The 20,330-nt window shown below is 31.8% G+C and overlaps 1 protein-coding gene across 1 annotated transcript in view; it reads left to right on the top strand.

The window, feature by feature from the left end:
• LOC106468130 (otopetrin-1-like) overlaps positions 1–19,490 on the top strand; it is a gene marked incomplete at its 3' end in the record, with an annotated part of 29,992 nt that extends 10,502 nt beyond the window's left edge. Inside the window, exons 2-6 of the mRNA XM_022396439.1 lie at positions 14,952–15,066; positions 15,544–15,748; positions 16,698–16,858; positions 17,679–17,853; positions 18,492–19,490. Of these exons, the coding sequence (XP_022252147.1) occupies positions 14,952–15,066; positions 15,544–15,748; positions 16,698–16,858; positions 17,679–17,853; positions 18,492–19,490 (1,655 nt within the window). The remainder of the gene's footprint in view (positions 1–14,951; positions 15,067–15,543; positions 15,749–16,697; positions 16,859–17,678; positions 17,854–18,491) is intronic.
• Between the last annotated feature and the right edge of the window lie 840 nt (positions 19,491–20,330).

Raw genomic sequence — 20,330 nt, 5'->3', positions numbered from 1 at the left:
TTTATTGTTTTGCTGAATATTTCAAAACTTTAGAGAACATTTTGTTCATAATAATAATAATAATGTTTTCTTTATTCATATTCCTTTAGTTATGGACTAACCGAATTGATAGATCCTTAAATTTCATGTACAACTAGCATATAACTGCTAAGACTGTTCTGTATTACTTTTCACCTTATTAGCAATTATGACTTTAAAATCGTTACACGCTTAAATGTCCTGAATTGTAAATAATCTTCTGGAGTGTCCTCCTACTTTAAAATAGCTGTTTTGTGTATTATATAAATAGCATCCTTGGTACAACATTTTAGTTGAATTCAAGTTAGTATATTTGTCTGTTCACATGAAAGACACATTATTTTTACGTTCACAATGAGCAAAACGGCCAGGGCTGAGAACTTCGGATACGCAGTCCGATACTTTAACCATAAAGACACGCTCAGGCCCTTTATGTCAGTCAGTAGGTAGCGCTGTGATATAAAATAATTTATTTGTGCCGGTCGAAAGTGTTGTATTTGTATATAAAATTAATCCCAAAATATTATGCAAATCACTACAGCTAATCTAATTTTGTGTCAACCGTGAACATACAATGTTTCATCATAATGCTTGCGTAGAGAGATTTATATTGAAGAGAAGACTTCTTTAACGTAGTCAACTATGATTTGTTAAAAGCTACGTCTTGCGGTTGTATAACGCGCTGTAAATGTCTGTCCCACTTGAGAAACTTCATATGATGAAAGAATATTAGTCACCTGTAATAAGATCATTTTGAGAGTCCATATGTGTGTATTCACTTAGTTGCACAATTATAAAACGTTGACATTTTTAAACTCTTCCCATGCTCACATCTGAAATAATCTATACGAACTATATAATTGTTAAAAGCAATATTACTTAGTCAGCAGTTCAAAAGGCAGACAAGTACTTTAGAATTATAATCACAGGATATACTGTTGTTAACATATTATTCTTTACTTGCACCCATAGTTCTTAGAAATAACGTTCAAGTTTACATCTTAGCTGCAAAATTACATTTGAAATATAATGTTGTCCTGTTGCCCAATTTTCAGTTTTATAACAGTTTTTGATATGTATCTTATGAAATTAACGAAAAAAAGTGTGATTCAAAGCTTAGATATTGTATTTCATAACATTAGCTGTTTTTTCGTAAAATTGGTAAAACATAAATACTACAGGAAAATGCATTATTGATAACATTGTTCGTTTACTAAAAGAAAAAACAGAAGTTGAATGTGGTTGTGGTATGTTAAGACAATTTCGAAGTCTCATTACATCATAACAATCTATGTTACCTGTCCGGAAATACTCTGTCGGACGACTGTACATCTTGACAACAGCCCTGGAGCGTATGTTTTATTACAAAAGGCTCCTTCGTAAGGTTGTCACGTCCAAAACACACCTTGTCTCTCTATCTAGTATGTAACGATGACTGTTTCTAAGCCCTCATATGAACAATCCGATCTCATAGAAATGCAAAAACACGGCGTCCGGCCACTAGACTAGTATATGTTTGTAGGGAATAGCATGAATACCTGTTTCATTCTCTAGGTACTTGAGGTATGCAACTTTTGAACGAAAATGTCATGGAAGCAGCTTGTGTATACGTAACCTGTGTCGTTTTTTGATATTGAGACCCTTCATAATTATATTTCATTCTGTTGCCTGGGGCACATAGAAAGCTTTTGCCGCTGTCTTCTGTATTAGTGTATTCTCATCTGTTACAAAGTGCCAAACTTTAGTTACCACTCCAGAGGTACAACTTATTGAAGGTCATTATTGGGATGGTTCTGGTGTCACAAGTCGCTCCTACTATTTGTTTCCCCGCCTGAGAAAATCTATATCACCAGTCTGGACACATTTTTATGATCTGAGTGTATGAATGTATTACATCGAAAGTTACATACATGTAGGCAGTGGAAACACACTACTTACATAACGTCGAAATGTAGCTCTGATACAGTCCGTTTCACCTTTATATCAGTTGTCGCGTGAAATGATGGTTTACATATTTAAAATCGTATTAATATAACATTCTCAACCATTTGTATAAATCAGAAGAAACAAATAAAATTTAACTTAAGTGAAACCCATCCTGTATTTGTAAAAAGAGCATGGTATAGAAACGGAAGTCCCTTAAATAGTGGTTGGAGGAATGTGTTGAATAGTAAGTATTTCAAACAATGTCATAGCGAAATTGTTATTTATGATAATAACAAAAGAAACACTTTGTTATCGAATCTCATCGTATATAGATAGATATTACATATACAAACATCATTCATGCGTGAAATATGTAACCTCGGTTTTACGTACAACCTATTGTCGCATTTCTACCATTTCAATTGCAATTCTGAAAGAAAGATAAAGTGCCTCTTTAATGCTGTAATAATTAATGTGACAAATATATCATGACCAAAGCTGACCTTAGAAATTTGGTTTCAGTATATTCATAGTACTACAATTTTCTTGAGATTTTCAAATTCTAAAATAACGAGTTAACTGCCATTTGTTAATTTATGCCTGTTCGGATTGTAGTAGATTCGTATGCGAGTTGTTTGAAAATAAATATATATATATATACGGAAAAAGAAACAGGTGACCTTCTATGATACTCAATGACTTAATTGTTTAAGGCCTACCTAATATGCAATATTAAGCACTTAAGGTTTGGTTGTGGCGGTTGAGTAACAGTCGATGAAATGGTTAGTAGTCTACACGATCACCTAAGCCTAACTATTAATTGGTAATATTTCCATATATATATATATATATATTAATTAGTTTTATCCCACATTTCAGTTGTTAATCTGTTGCCATTTTCACTGATGTCCTGAAAAATAATTTTTTTTCTAAATTGGGAGTTGTCGAAATTCGATACTAGATTTCGTTTATGGAAGTCTAATGCGTTATCCACTCGACTGATCTATCTGCAATATCCCACCATACCAGGGAAGAACACCATACAGTTAAATGAAATAATACTTAACTAATATGATATAAATTGCACTTGAGAGAAAATAAAGATAAAAGAAACCTTTTACATCCACATAACTGATAACACACTCTATCAGCCCAACATAGAAGTTGGCAAAATCTGGATACACTTCTCGAAAACATTCAACTAGTTAGTCCATCTAGGTACCAGATTTCGATCAAAAAGACCCAAAATCGAATCCCGGCCACAACCAATACAAAAAATAATCCTTATCAGGTCTTCTTCGACGACGGTAGCAGATTAGCAGACAAAACGCAGGATAAAAATTACCTATTAATTTGTATGTAATAAATCAAAGTTAATAATTAGGCTTACCAACTATGACAAAACATATTTAATATGGGAGCATAATTACAAAATAAAATAATTAAATGCTTAACTTGTAACGATAAACAACTTACGTTAGATCTCATATTGCCCTCTGTGTGAATGTCGTTCTTTTTTATGTTTTAGTTCCAAATCTACTTAACACTTTTCGAATCTATTATTTTAAAGCAGAAACTTTGCATAAAAACGTCGCGTTCAACGATTGTTCCTCAGAAAACTAATTAACAATTTAGAGCAAAACTATCTGACTTGCTATAATATCTGTAATTTACGTTCGGCATTTGATCTGATATGTTGTATAATCTGATTATGGCGAAGCTAACGAACAACATTTCGCAAAAGTGTTGCTAGCGATCAGAAGAAACGACAGGTAATCAGCTATGGGATTCTTAATTGATTTTTTTATTTTGATATTTATTACCTTTCTGAACTTTTCCTCATCTGTAATGTATTTGTTACTCTGTTTGCTTGTTCTTAAGCGCCAAACTACACAATGCCAACCGTGGGTACCGAAACTGGATCTTTAGCCTTATAAACCCTCAGACTTGGTGCTGAGCCACCGGTAGCTTATTGATTACTATATCCCAACTTTATCTTGTTAGCCGCTACGTTGTTGACATTTCATTATAAACAAAATCTATATGAGTCTTTTTTTTTTCAAAATTTACGTATAAAATATCATGGTCATACGCTGATTTTGATCTTAACTTAATTTATTTTCATTTAACTATAAACGCAATGAGATTTTTCAAATGATAATACCAACTACCAATTTAACTGTACGTTACTCAAGCAAACTAAAACGCTTGTTGTATTGATAATGTGAGGGTTTTAGCTATTGTGGAACATTTCAATGGAGTTTAAATTACAGGAAGAAATTATAGCATTTCTTGTCACATCTTTTCTCGGTTCTAAATAACAAGCGAAAGTCGTCCCTCGGAAATATTGTTTCTGAATTTAAGAATTAGAGGATGTCAAGATTGGTGCATGAGAATATTTGGTCGGGTGTACGCTTGATCGACAATTAAATAAATTACAAGATTAAAGAATCAAGAACAGTTGTTTTTATATATATATACTAATATAAAAACTGTGTGAATCTCAAATTTTGTTGGCTCTTCCAACAAATAGGAAAAAAGTGTTTAAAGTTAGGCTTTTGCAATGCAACTTATAACGCATCAACTTTTTATTTGGCCAGTTTTTATTCTTCAGGAAGAGAATGATATTTATTAATGGTTTTCTATAAGAAATAGAATGCCTGATAGAGGTTTCTGGCTGTTAAAGGAATAAGGTGTCTGAGAAGAAGAAGAAAACATAGAGTGAAATGTTAAGGATCTACTCTGTCATAATCATTGAGCTGCTGTTAATATTGATATAAGTTGTCATGTAACGCGATATCTTCAATTAAGCCAATATATATATACAAAAGCAATAATATTTCTACTATATATCTCTAGGAATAACTCAGTATAACTTGAGGCAGGTAATCTTCCAAAAACTCTTTATCCAAGAAAGAATGTCAGCTTAGAATATACATTACCCAAACAGATTTATGAGCGGTATCGGGTAAGTGCATCATGGAATTTTAACTTGGAACATAGTGTGTATTGCCAGACTTTATTTACAACTAGTTCAAACTATCTCTATAATATTTAGGCTAAATGTGTACTAGCTTATAATGTTTCACGTACTATATTTTATTGGAATGTTCCCTGTTGGCAAGATTCCAATGAACATGACACAAAGGTAAATGTATTGACACTTTACATGTGGCCTAATTTTGTTTAATTCCATAATTTTGTGTTCTGATACGTTAGCTACTGAAACACGTTTCTACATAACATTATCAGTAAATGATACTTCAGTGTTGGTGAATTGTTTTAAATATTATATAAGTGACCTCCTTCCAATTCAAAGTAGTTTCAAAATATATTTCAAGACTGAGGAATAACGAATTTGCAGATCTAGTTATTAGACTAATAAGGAGGGGCCACATATGCTTTGATGAGTGAGCAGGTTTGTTATCTCACCTGATTTAATGAGGAACTTTGGAGCCATACAACAATTGTTTTTAGTTACATCATTTTTTATTATGCTTTTTTATTAATATCACGCAGCACACGTACATTATGGCTATGGTTAAGTTAATTTAAACGTTTGTAAAATCAACACAAATGAGGTTTCTATACTGTTCTATGTTGTTAAGGGTATACTTCAAGTAATATTGTGAATAATGTTTATTGTTCAAACAGTATAATATGTCCCTCACTTGTTTCTTTTCATTTGGAAAGTTACCATTTTAGAGTCATTAGAGCATATATAAAACTGCAGTTACAGATATTATCAAATATGGCTTAAAGGTATTTTTGTATGTATACAATCTCTAAAGTCTTAATTCTAAAGAATAATACACTTTTCATTACGAGCTCATGTCGAATTTTCTCGTTTTTATACACAAAGACTTTTATTAAAGTGTTGAGGTTTATGATATTCATCATTATTTTCTAATGATAAACAATATTAAGTGTTCAAAAAGGTGTCTATAACTTTATTTTATTAGCTCACTGCTTTATGGTAATAGAGAACATGGATAGGAAAGTTAACTAAAACTGTGCATTCAAAATTTGTAACTTGTATACATGTTTTGATGCAAATGTCTCTATTGGCTGTGACGTTACAAAACGGTGATAACTCTTCGACCAAACGCTCCATTCAGTCAGAATTTTCAGATCAACAGAAAAATACATTTCCGTTCAGCCCGAGTTAATATTTTCACTGAACTATACAGTTTGCTAGATAACTAAATGGCGGTGGAGATGACTGAGGATATGGAGGGTATTATAATGAACCGGAGGTCTAAACGGTGAGATATCATAAAGTGTTAGCGTGATAATTATGTGAAACATACCTTTAAGAGACCCTAAACTGGCAGTTTTATAGGTAGGTTCAAAATGTCAAATGAAATATCACAAACGTTTGTCCAGGGGTTTAATGTTTTAGTATCCCCCTTTATAAACATACTTAACGTTGTGGTATATTTTTGTCCATTAATCAACGGTCAATGGTACGGCCACCACTCATTGTTCTCATTTTTTTCAGAAATACACTATCAATTCAAATTACTTTAAAAGTATTATATGTAATGTATTTTTATTATTGTGTTCTTTCACGAAAATATTACTTTCAACCATCAACCTCAGGCTTGTTGTTTCACATTAAACAAATATTTTGCAAGTTTTATCCCTTTTGAAGTTACAAATAAACTTTTAGTGTCGTACTCTCAATAATGCTATGTATTTAATTTTAAACAATATTACTGTAAATATCTTGGTGTTCGTTGGCCATTTTATCAATTTTAAGTGACGTAAATACTTTAGTGTGATTTTCATTTTGATTAACATACTGGTTACACACGTACCATATTAGGTGATTCATTACAAACACATTTTTAGCATTAATTAAATTATGTGTTTCGTATCTTTGCGGTATAATATATTCCAAACACTTCTCGTGTAGTGAATTGAAAATTCAATATTTTTCTATCTGATGTCAAAAATTGGCACCTATTATGTAGTCTCCCAGTGGAACAGCGGCAAGTCTACGAACTTACAACGTTAAAATCAGGGTTTTTATTCCCGTCTGTGGATACAGCAAATAGCCCGATGTGGCTTTACTCTAAAAAGAACACAAACACACTTTTGTGTAATGTTCAGTTTGTTGTCACATGTATATCGAAAATACTCAAATTGCTATTTGCTCCACAATGTTTTGTGCAATTATTTTTTTATATTTTTCTCTGTCGAGAGAAATAAAAGAGAACAATAATTATGCATCTATTATAGTTTGACTTAACAGGATAGTAAACATAATATTTGATCAGAAAACGATAGTACCAGCCTATTTATTAATTATAATGAAAAGTGATGTATTTTGTATATGTTTTCAGAGTTTAATTCTTCAACAACACAAGTATTTTATTTTGAGCTAATATTTTTCAGCGTATTAGAATAATCCAAAATAAGAAAAATTACTTCTAAATTTTAACAAAACACCTATTGCAATCTCTTTTCAGCTTATTTTTAATTACTATCGTTTTTGTTAAAAGGTTTTATGGGCATACATCTGTAGAAACGATCTCCATCTCATTCTACTGTAATGATATGTCATAACTGAAGCATGTTATATAAGCTTTCAATCAGCACTAAGTTTTGAGAGATTGAAGCATATCACTACCATCTCACTTATCAGATTTCTAATAAACAAAGCCTACGTACTGGTTACTCTCACTTATGAGATTTCTAATAAACAAAGCCTACGTACTGGTTACTCTCACTTATCAGATTTCACTTAAATTACAGTCAAACATTATTCAAACAACTCCAAAATGTAATTGTAGATGAAAGTCTTTCTTTCTATCTGGAGATATATTGGTTTAAGGAACTTATCTTATACAAAGCTGTTTAGCAGAGGAATGGCTTTTAGAATTAGATTGGTCAATCTGCTACTCTCCAAAAATTACACAGTTTTGTTCCTTTTGTCCAATTTCACTGAAATATTGGATGTGATCATTCATGATTGGCTTTGATGAAATAGTATTAATTCTCATTAACAACATAAACTTACAATCATTTTGTAGTTTTAAAATTTCAATATAAAGTTCTAGATAGATTTTCATTAAACTCAAAAAGCCCCTTCATATGAGATAAGTCAAAGGACTTTAATAACTTGTTAGTTTCAGCTACAACCGTCTAGGGGGCAAGTAAAACTTGGCAACTGTGAAGAATCATATGGGTCCATGGTTTGTTAGCAAGACTTACAGCAACAGGGTGAAAAACTTTAAGGTTGACTGTCCGCACCACTTGTCGCTTTGAAAACAGGGAGTTCAGTTTACCGTTATCTTGCGTCGTCAGCGTTATCAGATTTCTAATAAACAAAGCCTACGTACAGGTTACTCTCACTTATCAGATTTCTAATAAACAAAGCCTACGTACTGGTTACTCTCACTTATCAGATTTCTAATAAACAAAGCCTACGTACAGGTTACGTGAGAGTAACCAGTACGTAGGCTTTGTTTATTAGAAATCCATCCAATAATACGTTTTGAAAAACGAGCAAACGGATACGAGTAATTCAGAAGTCCATTTATGTTTCTGGATGGTTAAATACTTCATTGGTTATTTACAGTTCTCACACTCGGTTTTTGAAGAAATGAAGATGACAAATCTCGAAGGATACCAATTTAATGTAAAAATAGGGATATTAAGCATTCTGTACTAATCTACCTCTACGTTATATTTATATTAAATACACTGAAGTAACTCATGCCTTTGATAAAAGCAACACGACCATCTGGCGTATATATTCCGAGTGAAACTTTTCTATCTCGATGCCTACACTACGTCGGCCGTAAACCCCAACACGACCCCAGATATACTTCCAAGTAAGGTTTTATTTGTTTTTTGGTGAATGTAAATATATTTGTAAATTTTAAGTTATGTAGCTTAATATTTTTAACTACGGTCTATGAGTGTATTTAGTTTAAATAACCTAATAATCAGATATCTTAATTAAAATAAATATTTTATACACAAGAAAGGCTTTCAGCATGCTCATATAAAGAAAGAAGAGTTGAAATTACTAGTTGGAGATGTTGTAACAATAAAATACCTTAATAAATAACCTTAGTATTCTGAAAATTGTTTAATTTCATAGTCTAAGTTCAATGTAGGTCCAGATCAATCTACACTTTTATCAACGTGTGTTATTGGGTTATACTAGTTTCGGAGAATTCCACTTCTCGTTAGTAATCCTGAACAGGAGTTAACTGAAGAGAGATAAGCTGGACCTATATTATAGTGAAAAATATAGACTATACTGTTGGTGTGAATGTGCTTTGTATTCACTATGAGGTAGAGTGAAGCAAAAGTATCATTGACCACTATTCATTTATTTACATTATATATTTACATTACAATAGCAGATATGATAAATAAATTTAGTATTGTGAAAATTGTTTAATTTCGAAGTCTAAGTTAAATGTAAGTCCAGTTCAATCTACACTTTTATCAACGTGTGTTATTGGGTTATACTAGTTTCGGAGAATTCCAATCCTCGTCAGTAACCCTGAATACAAGTTAACCAAGCTAGACCCATATCACAGTGAAAAGTATCAAACATACTAATGGTGTGAACATGCTTTGTAGTCACTATGATAAAAATAAATGAATAGTGGCCAATGACACTTTTTCTTCGCTTCACCTATCCAGTGTATGGGTTTTTCTCATAGTGACTACAAATCCCTTTCACATCAACAGTGTTTTTCAATATAGTACCTTAGCCATTGTTAAACTTGAACTGCATATATATTTATATAGTTAATAATAAATGAGTTTTCTAGGGAAAACTAACAATTACTTAATTTATAATCTCAGACACGAAGGTAGAACTTTTAGTCATATGTAAATGAGAATATCACTTTCAAGTATAAACCCGTTTCAGAACATGTGTTAAGAAGTCCTGTAAACTTCAAAGTAAATAACTGATTTTATAAACATATTCTGGGTATTCCTATATTTTTATGTCTAATTTCAAGAAACTGATTGCTGTGTATTTAATAATCAGTAGTTGATTAACTTTTGTGATCGATAAGGTCAACATTTAGCGGCTGTTATTACGTTTTCTTATTATATGCATGTAAACCTATCTTATAAGGCAGATTGTGTTTCTATGTGTTCGATTGTTTCTCCGTAAGAAGGATTTGCCAACTTCTCTACCTCTAATCACAATATAATTTTCAGAGGGTTTGGGGTATGCTTAAGAGAGGCTGCGAAAACCCTTACTTTATTGATTTTCTCATTTTTAAAAGTTTCATACCCAATCAACTTTTTGTTTATTTGTTACTGCTAGGAACTGACGCACACGCACGCCGTCCCGCTATCCTCATAAAAGCAGCTAAATAGATGCAGCACATGGCACTGGCACCTTTTCTAATTGTTCTCTAATGCATCTCATTAAAACATAACACACAAAAACACTTTCACCTATAAAGCTTTGCCCTCTACATAACTGACCTGATACGTTTGATATTTCTTATTTATTCTAAATCAGGAAAAGATCTTGGTCAATAAGTCTATAAGGTCAATATTTACCATTAACGTTAGTAAACAGCTCCAAAATTAAAATAATTGTTTAGTTTTCCTAAAATATTTGTAATGGATGAAGACAAAAATTGTGCTGATCGCTGAAAGAAAAAGTTAGTATAAATCGTGGGGTAACAAACATAACTGTAATTTATGTCCTTGAGATCTGGTTCATTAACTAGGATATATTTTAATACAAACAACAGGTGGCATGTGTAGGATTAACAGTGATAATAGATCTACAAACAGAGACCATAAGCCCTAGCTTGTGATGGAAAATATTGAGATTAGGTATTTAACGTGTGAAATACTAATGTGGTAAGTTATGGTTATTGTAAATGTCGTTCCACAATTATATAAGATGATAAGCCGCGTAATTGGCACAAAAACGCTCTCTGCATTTAGGTCTGAGAGTATCCTATGAAAGTGACAACCAAATTCCATTATTCAATCAAACTAGAGTAATTGTAGAACTGGCGGAGGCTGGTATTGACTGGTTCATTTCTCTCTAGTCTACCAGTTAAAAATTAGTGGAAGCTTTATTTAGAGAGCTCTCTGTATAGCTTTGTGCGAAAATTGTGAAACAAAGAAACAAATCCTTCTATACCTTCTCCCACCGATATTCGTGATTTTTTCGCAAGAATTGCATTTGATCAACAAAAATAGTTGTTAAGTACAGTTAATTTGTGTGAGAAAACTGATCCAATATTGTTTTAGTACGTATATATATATACTTTCTACATAGATAGATGTACTTAACTAGATAGATAAAAAGAGAGATATAAATGACTATACAGACATGTGAAATTCCTTTACAAAATTTGTTGTACTTTCTTTTATATAAACTGTGCTATTCTTTGGAATGATTTAAATAATACAAGATAAAATTGTCATATTAGTAGATTTTTACAATTTAAAATACTTGATTAAAATTTACCGTCTTGGGCATTATGAGATAAGGAGAGTATGAACCTATTACACATTAAAAGGTGGCTGACCGATCGCTCAAGTATGTCTTTCATTTTATACACCCTATATATATATGTATACAGAGAGGGAGGGATGTTTTGAAACGCACAACCATGAAGAACTACCGAACTAACGAGATAATCTTTTTTCCGGTTCATATTAATGGCATGCTCTTCCTGTTCTGTCTTGCAGCTATTAAAAAAAAAGATATACTTTTTTATATATTATCTAATTTTCTGAAAACTTGAATTTCAAGATGAAAGGTTTGTTAAGTTTGGTTTATAATTACAAGTACTGTATATATTTCTTATTCTTAAATATTTGCCAATCAAACCATCTAAATTACAAGTAGATATATTTTTAAAACACACATGTTCAGCAATCTCTTTTTTTACTCAAGTATTTTATTTAAATTCATTCTACTGTGACTCCCGGTTGGACAGCGATAAGTTAACATCGGGGTTCGATTAGCCTCGATTGACACAGCAGGTAGCCTGATGTGGCTTTGGTATAAGAAAAAAAAACACACACACACTTTCTTCTACATTATGAGCTAAATCTTGTTTCAAGTAATGCAGAGTTCAATCAAACTTTTGTATCGTAAATATTCAAGACTTACAACTAAGAAACATTTAAAAATAAATAGAAGTATTAAGGAAACAAAATTACTCAGCTATTACTTTCAAATGTTGGCAGATCTCCGTTTTTACAAACGTCAAATACAACGCTGTTGAAATACGTTGACGACATCGCATTTTTAGAAGGACCTAATTATTTAAAAGTTTATGGTGTAATTCACATAGCGTATAGTGTTTACTGTTCAAATTTTAACCTTATTTCTCTTTTATGACATTATTCATAACGTTGTCTCATTTCAACGTTATTAAAGAGAAATTCCATGAGTTATTTAAAAAAGATATATATCTCTGATGACATATGAAAGAAGAAGACCAGGTAGAGATTTTTAGTCCGTGTTTGAGTTTTACTATATCATTGCGTATAGTTGACAGAAACAGTTGTATTTTTATAAACTTAAGTTTGTGAACTATTACATATATATATATATATAATTATAACTCTAAATATACAAAATACTTGATGTTCATAATGTTTAAAAATAATATTTTCTGTTTCATTTCCAAAACATTTAACTAAACGGCACCTTTGATTTGTTTCAAATAAGAAGACTGTATATGTACATACACATATTGTTTATGTACTGACTAGTTCTTTATTATATCTATACTCTGGTTTCCTTTCTTATTAGAACCCCCACACTTATTATCGGGTTGGATCACTTTCTAGCGAGCTAATAGTATTAACTTAGGTGATTCAAATTCCTTTTACGCCTGAAGGTGTTTTGTTCGATTATATAGCCATTAGTGGAAGCTTGCAATTGGTTCACAGATATCAGCATCTATATATATATAAAGCACAAAAATATGTGTGTCTGTCTGTTTATCTGTTATCTAGCTACTCCTAGGACACTGAGCCAACCTCAACTAAGCTTTGTGGGATGATAGTTTGGAACAAGAGGCATGTCATTTGGGGGTTCACATCACCCTCTAACCCCATTATTGCTGTTATTGAGCATTTATTATTTTTGATGTAAGTTAACGTTAACTAGATTCATAGATGGTGCCACGTACTTTCAATAAAAAGTTATTAAATTTTCTGTAACACAGCATACACACAGTGTGAGGTGAGAGCACAAAAACGTCTTAAATATCTCAGGGAGTGCGCTGGCACTCTCTATGGGGGGAATGAAATGAAAAAATGGCCTCCACTATTGCAATAATACATAAAATCAGCTGAAGTTTCTACTCCAACATCCGCAGTAAGGCTGAAATGAAGAACCATTTCTTGAGTTATACCAACTTCCTACTTTGACCCGTGACCTTTCAACTTCGGCCCGTAAGACACCTCTGCAGCCAATGACTGTTAATTAACTAATCACTTTAAATACTGTCAGAGAACATTAAAAGCTGTATGTTAAAAGCGTGTAACTGAAAGCACCCCTACCGCCACTATTTTGGCCGCTATCTCTTCCTAGAAAGTCGCCCTGACCATCGCACAGTGTATACCATGTTTTAAGAATACACATATTGAGTTGTTAAAGCTTATCCACAACATTTGGTGAGGTAATAATGAATAATGTGATAATAAGTTATGTTATAAATAAATTGTATGAAAGATAGGATTTTTGTGTTATTTATCATATCTACCTCACATTTTTTAAATTCATAATCCCGACAAAGGACGGCTACCTCAGCTTGCATGATTATAATTGCGAATGTGAAGCTCAAATGTATTCCCACAGCGCTCACTCGGAAATGAGAGCCAGTGATTGGGGTGATAAATGATGTTCGATGTCGTTTTCATACTCTACATACCAATTTCAATCGATACGATTACAAAGAATAGCTACATCGTGTTTTGTTGATCAAGGAGGAAATGTAGCATTGTTTGAATGGGCACGACCAAAGACAACGTTCGAGTGCTTTGGGGTTTATTCACTCTTCTAAAGGAGTCAAAGAAAGCAACCTCTGCCATGAAAAATGTCTACACAACATCCATTAAACTGCCTTTCAGGTGCCCCCCCCCCCAGTGTCTATCGCAGCTGTATGTCGTGGTGGGCAGAGCACAGATAGCCCTCTGTGTAGCTTTGTGCTTAATAACACACAACAGCCTTTCAGGTCAAGACAATCAAGGTCAAGTTCTTCTCTCCAAGAATAGTTGAAACTTGACCCAACAGCTGTTGTCTCTAAACATTAACTGCTTATAATATGTGCTCAAAAAAAGCACTGAAGCCCTGTTTTGTGGGATAAAAAACAATTATAGTATGGCTTTTGACTGCTATATGACAGCTTCTGTTACTGTTTCTAATTGCTAAGGTTTAGACAGTTGAATCATGATCTCTGTGGGAGGAATCAATTAACTGAGCTACAGTCAGACTTCCGTTACGCTTTACAATGAAAGTCTGTACAATTTCTTTTTCCTTCAATCTGTTAGCAATATTTGGTAGTTACAATTTCCCTTGAGACTAACGTATATCCTTCTAACTGCCATTATTGATAGATTTTACTGCCATATTTCTTTTAATAGCTAACCAAATAAAATAAATTGAACAAATATTTTCTTGCTAGATGAGCACCTACTAGCACACCCCTGTGAATGTCACAGAGATCCTTGTTCTTATCCACTGTCTCGCAGACAAATCTCGATATAACTAAATATATTCATTTATAGAGATAATAAATCACTTTATAAATCACATAATCAATTTCTTTTGTGTGTGCAAATAACTGAAGTATTGTGTGTGTAGAGGGAATCTAATAAAATGCCCAGCGAATACAGTTTATCGTTTTTCAAATATAAGTGTTTGTGCACACTAAATATAAATAGCTGTTAAATTACTTTATTTTTATGTAAACATCACTAATGATTTATTATTAATCTCTGAATAATTATAACAATGCACTTTTGTGTTGATACAGAACCCAGCAGTTCATCATACTGAGTTCTATTTATGCGCAACTGCTGGTTGTCGTTTGTATCACTTTATTCACATCTGAGGTCGTCACTTCGGAAGTTCCTTTCTTTTATTTCGAGGTGAGTTGTTTTTCCTTGAAATTAGATAGATAGCAATGCCTATTGTGGACAGATTATCGTGTTCTTGCGATTAAACGTGTACGTAAATTATCATATAATTTATGAATTAACTTTAGACTATGAAAACAATGAATACTGCTTTTTTTCTGGGATGATGACACGGTACAATTAACCATTGTTACATAGATTAACCTTAATTAATGTATATATATATATATATATAATTGTTTTAATAAATTTACAATTCTACATCCAGTTAGTATATCAGAGTAAATGTTGATAAACAACAGAAATACCAAACTGCCTGCATAGAGGTACAGGTAAAAACCCTAAAAGAAATAAAAATTATGTAGAAATTTTTATGAATTTAGACAACAAAGCTTTCTTTCTATTGATCATACTTCTAATCATTGAACGTGGAAACAAATATGAATTATTATTATGTCTCTATTGATTGTGTGTCTGCTACACATTAAGTATGCAACTGTACAAGTAAACAAGATCGTACATGACGCCAAACAGTCACACTACACCGTGGGGAGAATTATGAACTCCGCTATAATGAACGGTTTAAGGAAAATTGGCCTCAGACGAGAAACAGAGGACCCCAAAAGCCATAATACCCATAACTCATACAGTGAAAAAAGCCACGGGAGCTTGTTCTTGAGGATTGGAGCAATAGGTGATTACAGTAATTATTGTGCATTTTTCAAACAATTTTAGTTTGAGTTGTTTTTTCAAAGAAGCTCGTCGAATTAAATAGTGATCTATTTTTAATTATTTTATAGCATTGTATAATTTTCAATGTTAAATTTTGTATTTTTTTCGTCTTGACTTAGTACAGAGAATCTACTTAATGAAATACTCACAGTGGCCCAACGGCAAGTCTTAAGGCTAAAAACCCGGTGTAGCTTTGTGCTTAACAACAAACACACAAAATTAATAAAATACTTTTATTTCAGAGCGAAAACTTTAAAATTTGAGTATTTATTATTACAGTTCATAAAATTTACACTTCGTGTAAAAGTTAGTGGAATTATTAAAATTCAGTTACTACAAACTGACATCTAGTTTTAGCCTGTAGCAAGTGATATAATTCATATTTACTGAATAGATTATTTTAATCGAAACTAAGTCGTGTAAGAATACGATTACAAAATAATACAGAATATTATACCTCTGTATAATTTTTTGCATAATTCCAGTTCGAATTGCTAAGGTTTATTTGTTTATTTATACCTTTTATGTCAACATCTATACATCAGTTTGAAAATGTGTTATATCATATCATAATAAACGAAATTCGAAACACTCGTGATTTCTATCTCTTTTTTTTTGTTTTACGTAGGTTTTATTGACGTTTGGCCAATATCGTTATTTTTGTAATTTAAAAAAAAACTGTTGCATATTATTTTAAATATTTCTTTAAGAAATTTTGTGTGTGTGTGTGTGTGATTAGAAAACATCTATCTTGTCAGAAAAATAAATTTTGCAGTTACAGAACAAAACCTTGAATGAAACATAATAGAGTATGCGAATGAATGTACAAAGCATACTGTACGTGTGGATTAGAAGATGTTAATAAGAAACAAAAGTTTGAAATTAAAGAATAATCCAATGTGTGTTTCCAGCATTTGGACTAGGAACAATGATTTACAACGGACTAGAATTTGGGAAATTCTTCGAGGTCCCAGTTTCGTCCCCATGTTACAGTGTTCTTTTGGGCGTGAATCCTGTTTTCCAGATGATCTTCACCTTCTTCCAAATGTATTTTATATTTGTGAATTGCAGGGTAAGTAGACGATGTTTAACCGACGCAATTCTCATAATTTATTGTAGACTTTTATATCGCTGGCCATTGTTATTATATTTAACAAGCAACGAATTAGTAAAGAACCTTTATCAGTTAGAGTAGCTTGACAACAATTGACATCTCTACCGTAAACAATTATGAATCACAAATCATTTTCATAGCTCTATATCCTGGTTTTGAAAGAGATTTTTCAATATTTTAGAGACCAGTGTTATAGAACCACGACTTCTTTTAGCCCTGGTCAACAGTATGAAAGCCGACGAATTGTGATGGACAACAATGTTATATCTATATGTGAATAACATTGAATATTTTATGTGAATTATTAAGAAATAAATAAAATTTATTTGCTAAAAATATTTCATAATGATTTTTATAAATGTTTCATCAGTTTAACTAAATGTTTAATCTCAAATATTTGAATATTTTTAATATTTTGATCGATATGTTATTATTTCATGAAAAACAAACAGATTTATTAAATGGATCAGTGGATTTACTAAAACCAGAAATGACAACCAGGCTTATTACTTTTTTCATAACTTTTTGGCATACATATAAATGATGCTATAGAGCATACGTTTTAAAATATTTTTTTGTGAATTAATTTATCCGTCATCATTGTTAATCATTAAACTAGAATCAGTGGCTTATTACACTAAACGCTTTTTTAACATTTCTTGGACTTTCTCGGTTTTTACAACAGTTTAATTTTAAAAGTCACAATTATATTAGAAAAATTGAAAGTGTTCTGGTGCTGTTCCATTAATAATTATAAAAACCTGTTGTTCATTTTCAGCTGAACATACAGAAATTCAAGACAGTGGCTAGATTTGGCTTAATGCATATGGTTGCTACAAACCTTTGTGTATGGCTAAGAACGCTGGGCAAAGAAACTCTTTACGAAATTTCTGAAGAACTAATAAAAAGTGAGCAGACAAATCTTCTAGAAGAGTTGATCGTTCCAATCAAAGGTAACGAATAATGCTTAATTGAATGAACAAAAACTTAACTGTAACATGAAAAAAAATCATGTTCAAATTATTGTATCGTTTCATACATGCTAAATATTTACTTTGTGTTTAATGTATAAAGTGAAGAACGAATAACTTTTGCTATTCTTAAATTTAAGCCCTCCTGTGACACATCAGTATATCTGCGGACTTATAATGCTAGAAACCATGGTGAGCAGAGCACAGATAGCCCATCGTGTAGCTTTGTGGTTAACTAGAAGCAAACTTAAAATTAAAGAAACCAAAAAAGAAAAAGAAACAGAAGTTGGCTAAGTATCGAGTTAAGTCGAGTTAAACATTTTTACTGAATGAGTATAGCATTTTTTATAGAATCATAAAAAAAATGAAATGATAATTTCATGCAAAATACTATAATTACAAATATCTCACTGAAATTTTATTATTTTTGTTTAATAAAACCCTTTAGACGAGATGTTAATAATGGACAAAAGGTCGTTTTAAAATGTGTTATAACTGGATCATTTTATCTTTACTGTTGGTTACATTTTATTCTGGTTTTTGAAGAAAGATACTCCATGACTGTCAAGAAAATACCACATTAATTTCTTTATAATTTTTCTAATTATTTCAATTTTCAGATAATAGCACTAAAAGAAACAACACGAACATCTGCCAGAAAACTGACATCATGGGTGATATTGTATCACATTCGTCTCCTTTTCTTTACCCTTTCATCGTGGAATACAGTCTGATTGGAGCGGCAATTCTTTATGTCATGTGGCAGAACATAGGCAAGACTCCAGTCGTTAGAGTAGAAACTCAGGAAAACGATGGAGTTTTGGATTCTTCCAGTCCACGTACACGTACCAGGATGAATTGCGTTGGAGCCAGCAAAGGATTATTCTTAGGTTTATTAGTGTTGGTAGTTTGTCTGATCTGCTTGATTGTATTTTTTGTATTAGTCCATCATGAAGAGTATAAAATTCTAGCGATTTTCTTAGGAGATATATCGCTTTGTGTTCTTCTTGTACTCAATATTATCGCAATTATTGCAGGTTTTATTCAAGTAAGGCCTTTAAGATATTTTCCTGAGAGAAGAGAGGAATTTAGTAGCATCCTCCTTGGTATTGCAGGCTTTGGGCTGTTTTTATATGCTATTTTTGGAATTATAGCAGGATCTGTGTCTTCTGTATTCTCTGTTTCTAACCTTCTAGTTTTGATAAACAGCTGTCTAACTTTGGTCCAAGTGATAATTCAGTCGTTATTCATCTCAGATGTTGTCTGTCGGTCAACATATCTCTCCGAACACAATAAACAGAAGCCTGGGAAACAGGTAGTAACATTCTTGATGATTAGTAACATCACCTTCTGGATAATCTACACCTTTCAGACGCAGAAAGTGGAAGCCAGTCCAGTGGAATTAAACTTTTTTGGTATGTGGGGTTGGACAATAATTGTTCGCATCACCCTGCCACTGGCCATCTTTTACAGATTTCACTCTGCTGTTACGTTCGCTGAAGTTTGGAAAAACTCATACAAGACATCACCGCATAAAACATATATATTGTTATGTTCCACTTCCAGTATAGAACTTCTTATTCATTTTTATAATATCAAACATTTATTGCTCCTGAATAGTATGAAACATATAAAATATCTTAAATATAACTACTCTAGAAGTGAATTCTGTAATAAAACAATTCTTGGATGTGTTTATACAATAAACACACTCTAGTGTAACTTATTTCATAATCTCTCTCTCTTGTAAATAACATTTTGTGATTATCTCATGAATAATTATGTCATATAAACGTGCAAACTTGTAATTATATTTCTATTCGTTTAAAATGCTTATCATACTTCATTATATAAGTATAACCTAATTTATTAAAAAACTAAAACCATACTAAATAAAATTGGCATTGTATGAAATAGAACTAAATAATTTTATATTTATTTTTTAGATGTAGAAGCACAGTACTTTCCGCAACAATTTACATTACATCAAAGTAAATAAAATAATAAAACATGTTAGAAAATTTAATTAAATTTTTTAAAAGTTTCTTCTATCTAGCTCTATTTAAAAATATCTATATAATTCAGCTAGTCTGAGTAAAAGAAACAAAAACAAATACATCAAATGTTACATATACCCTAAGATTAAACATAGTTAGGTATTAAGAACATTTTATACTGCATTATCATGTAAGTTTTTTTTGTATGATATATGAAGAATGCGATCAAGACACCACTTAGATTATTTGTCATAATTCTTGAGTATATGTTACCTTTGGTAGCACTGTATAATTTCTCATCAAAGTTAAGTAAAAACTACAAAGTTGTGTTATGTGCAAATGCATCTTCCATAATATTCAATGTTTTTTTTCTTTTGAAGTTACAGCGAAAAAAGGTGTGCAGATCCAAAAGTAGAAACGTGATTTTAAATAATACAAACAGCTTAAACGTAACTGAATCAA

This window comes from Limulus polyphemus, unplaced genomic scaffold, assembly GCF_000517525.1.
Source record: "Limulus polyphemus unplaced genomic scaffold, Limulus_polyphemus-2.1.2 Scaffold2884, whole genome shotgun sequence".
Lineage (NCBI taxonomy): Eukaryota > Metazoa > Arthropoda > Merostomata > Xiphosura > Limulidae > Limulus > Limulus polyphemus.
Note: the sequence above shows the minus strand (reverse complement) of the source record. Positions and strands in the feature narration are given on the sequence as shown.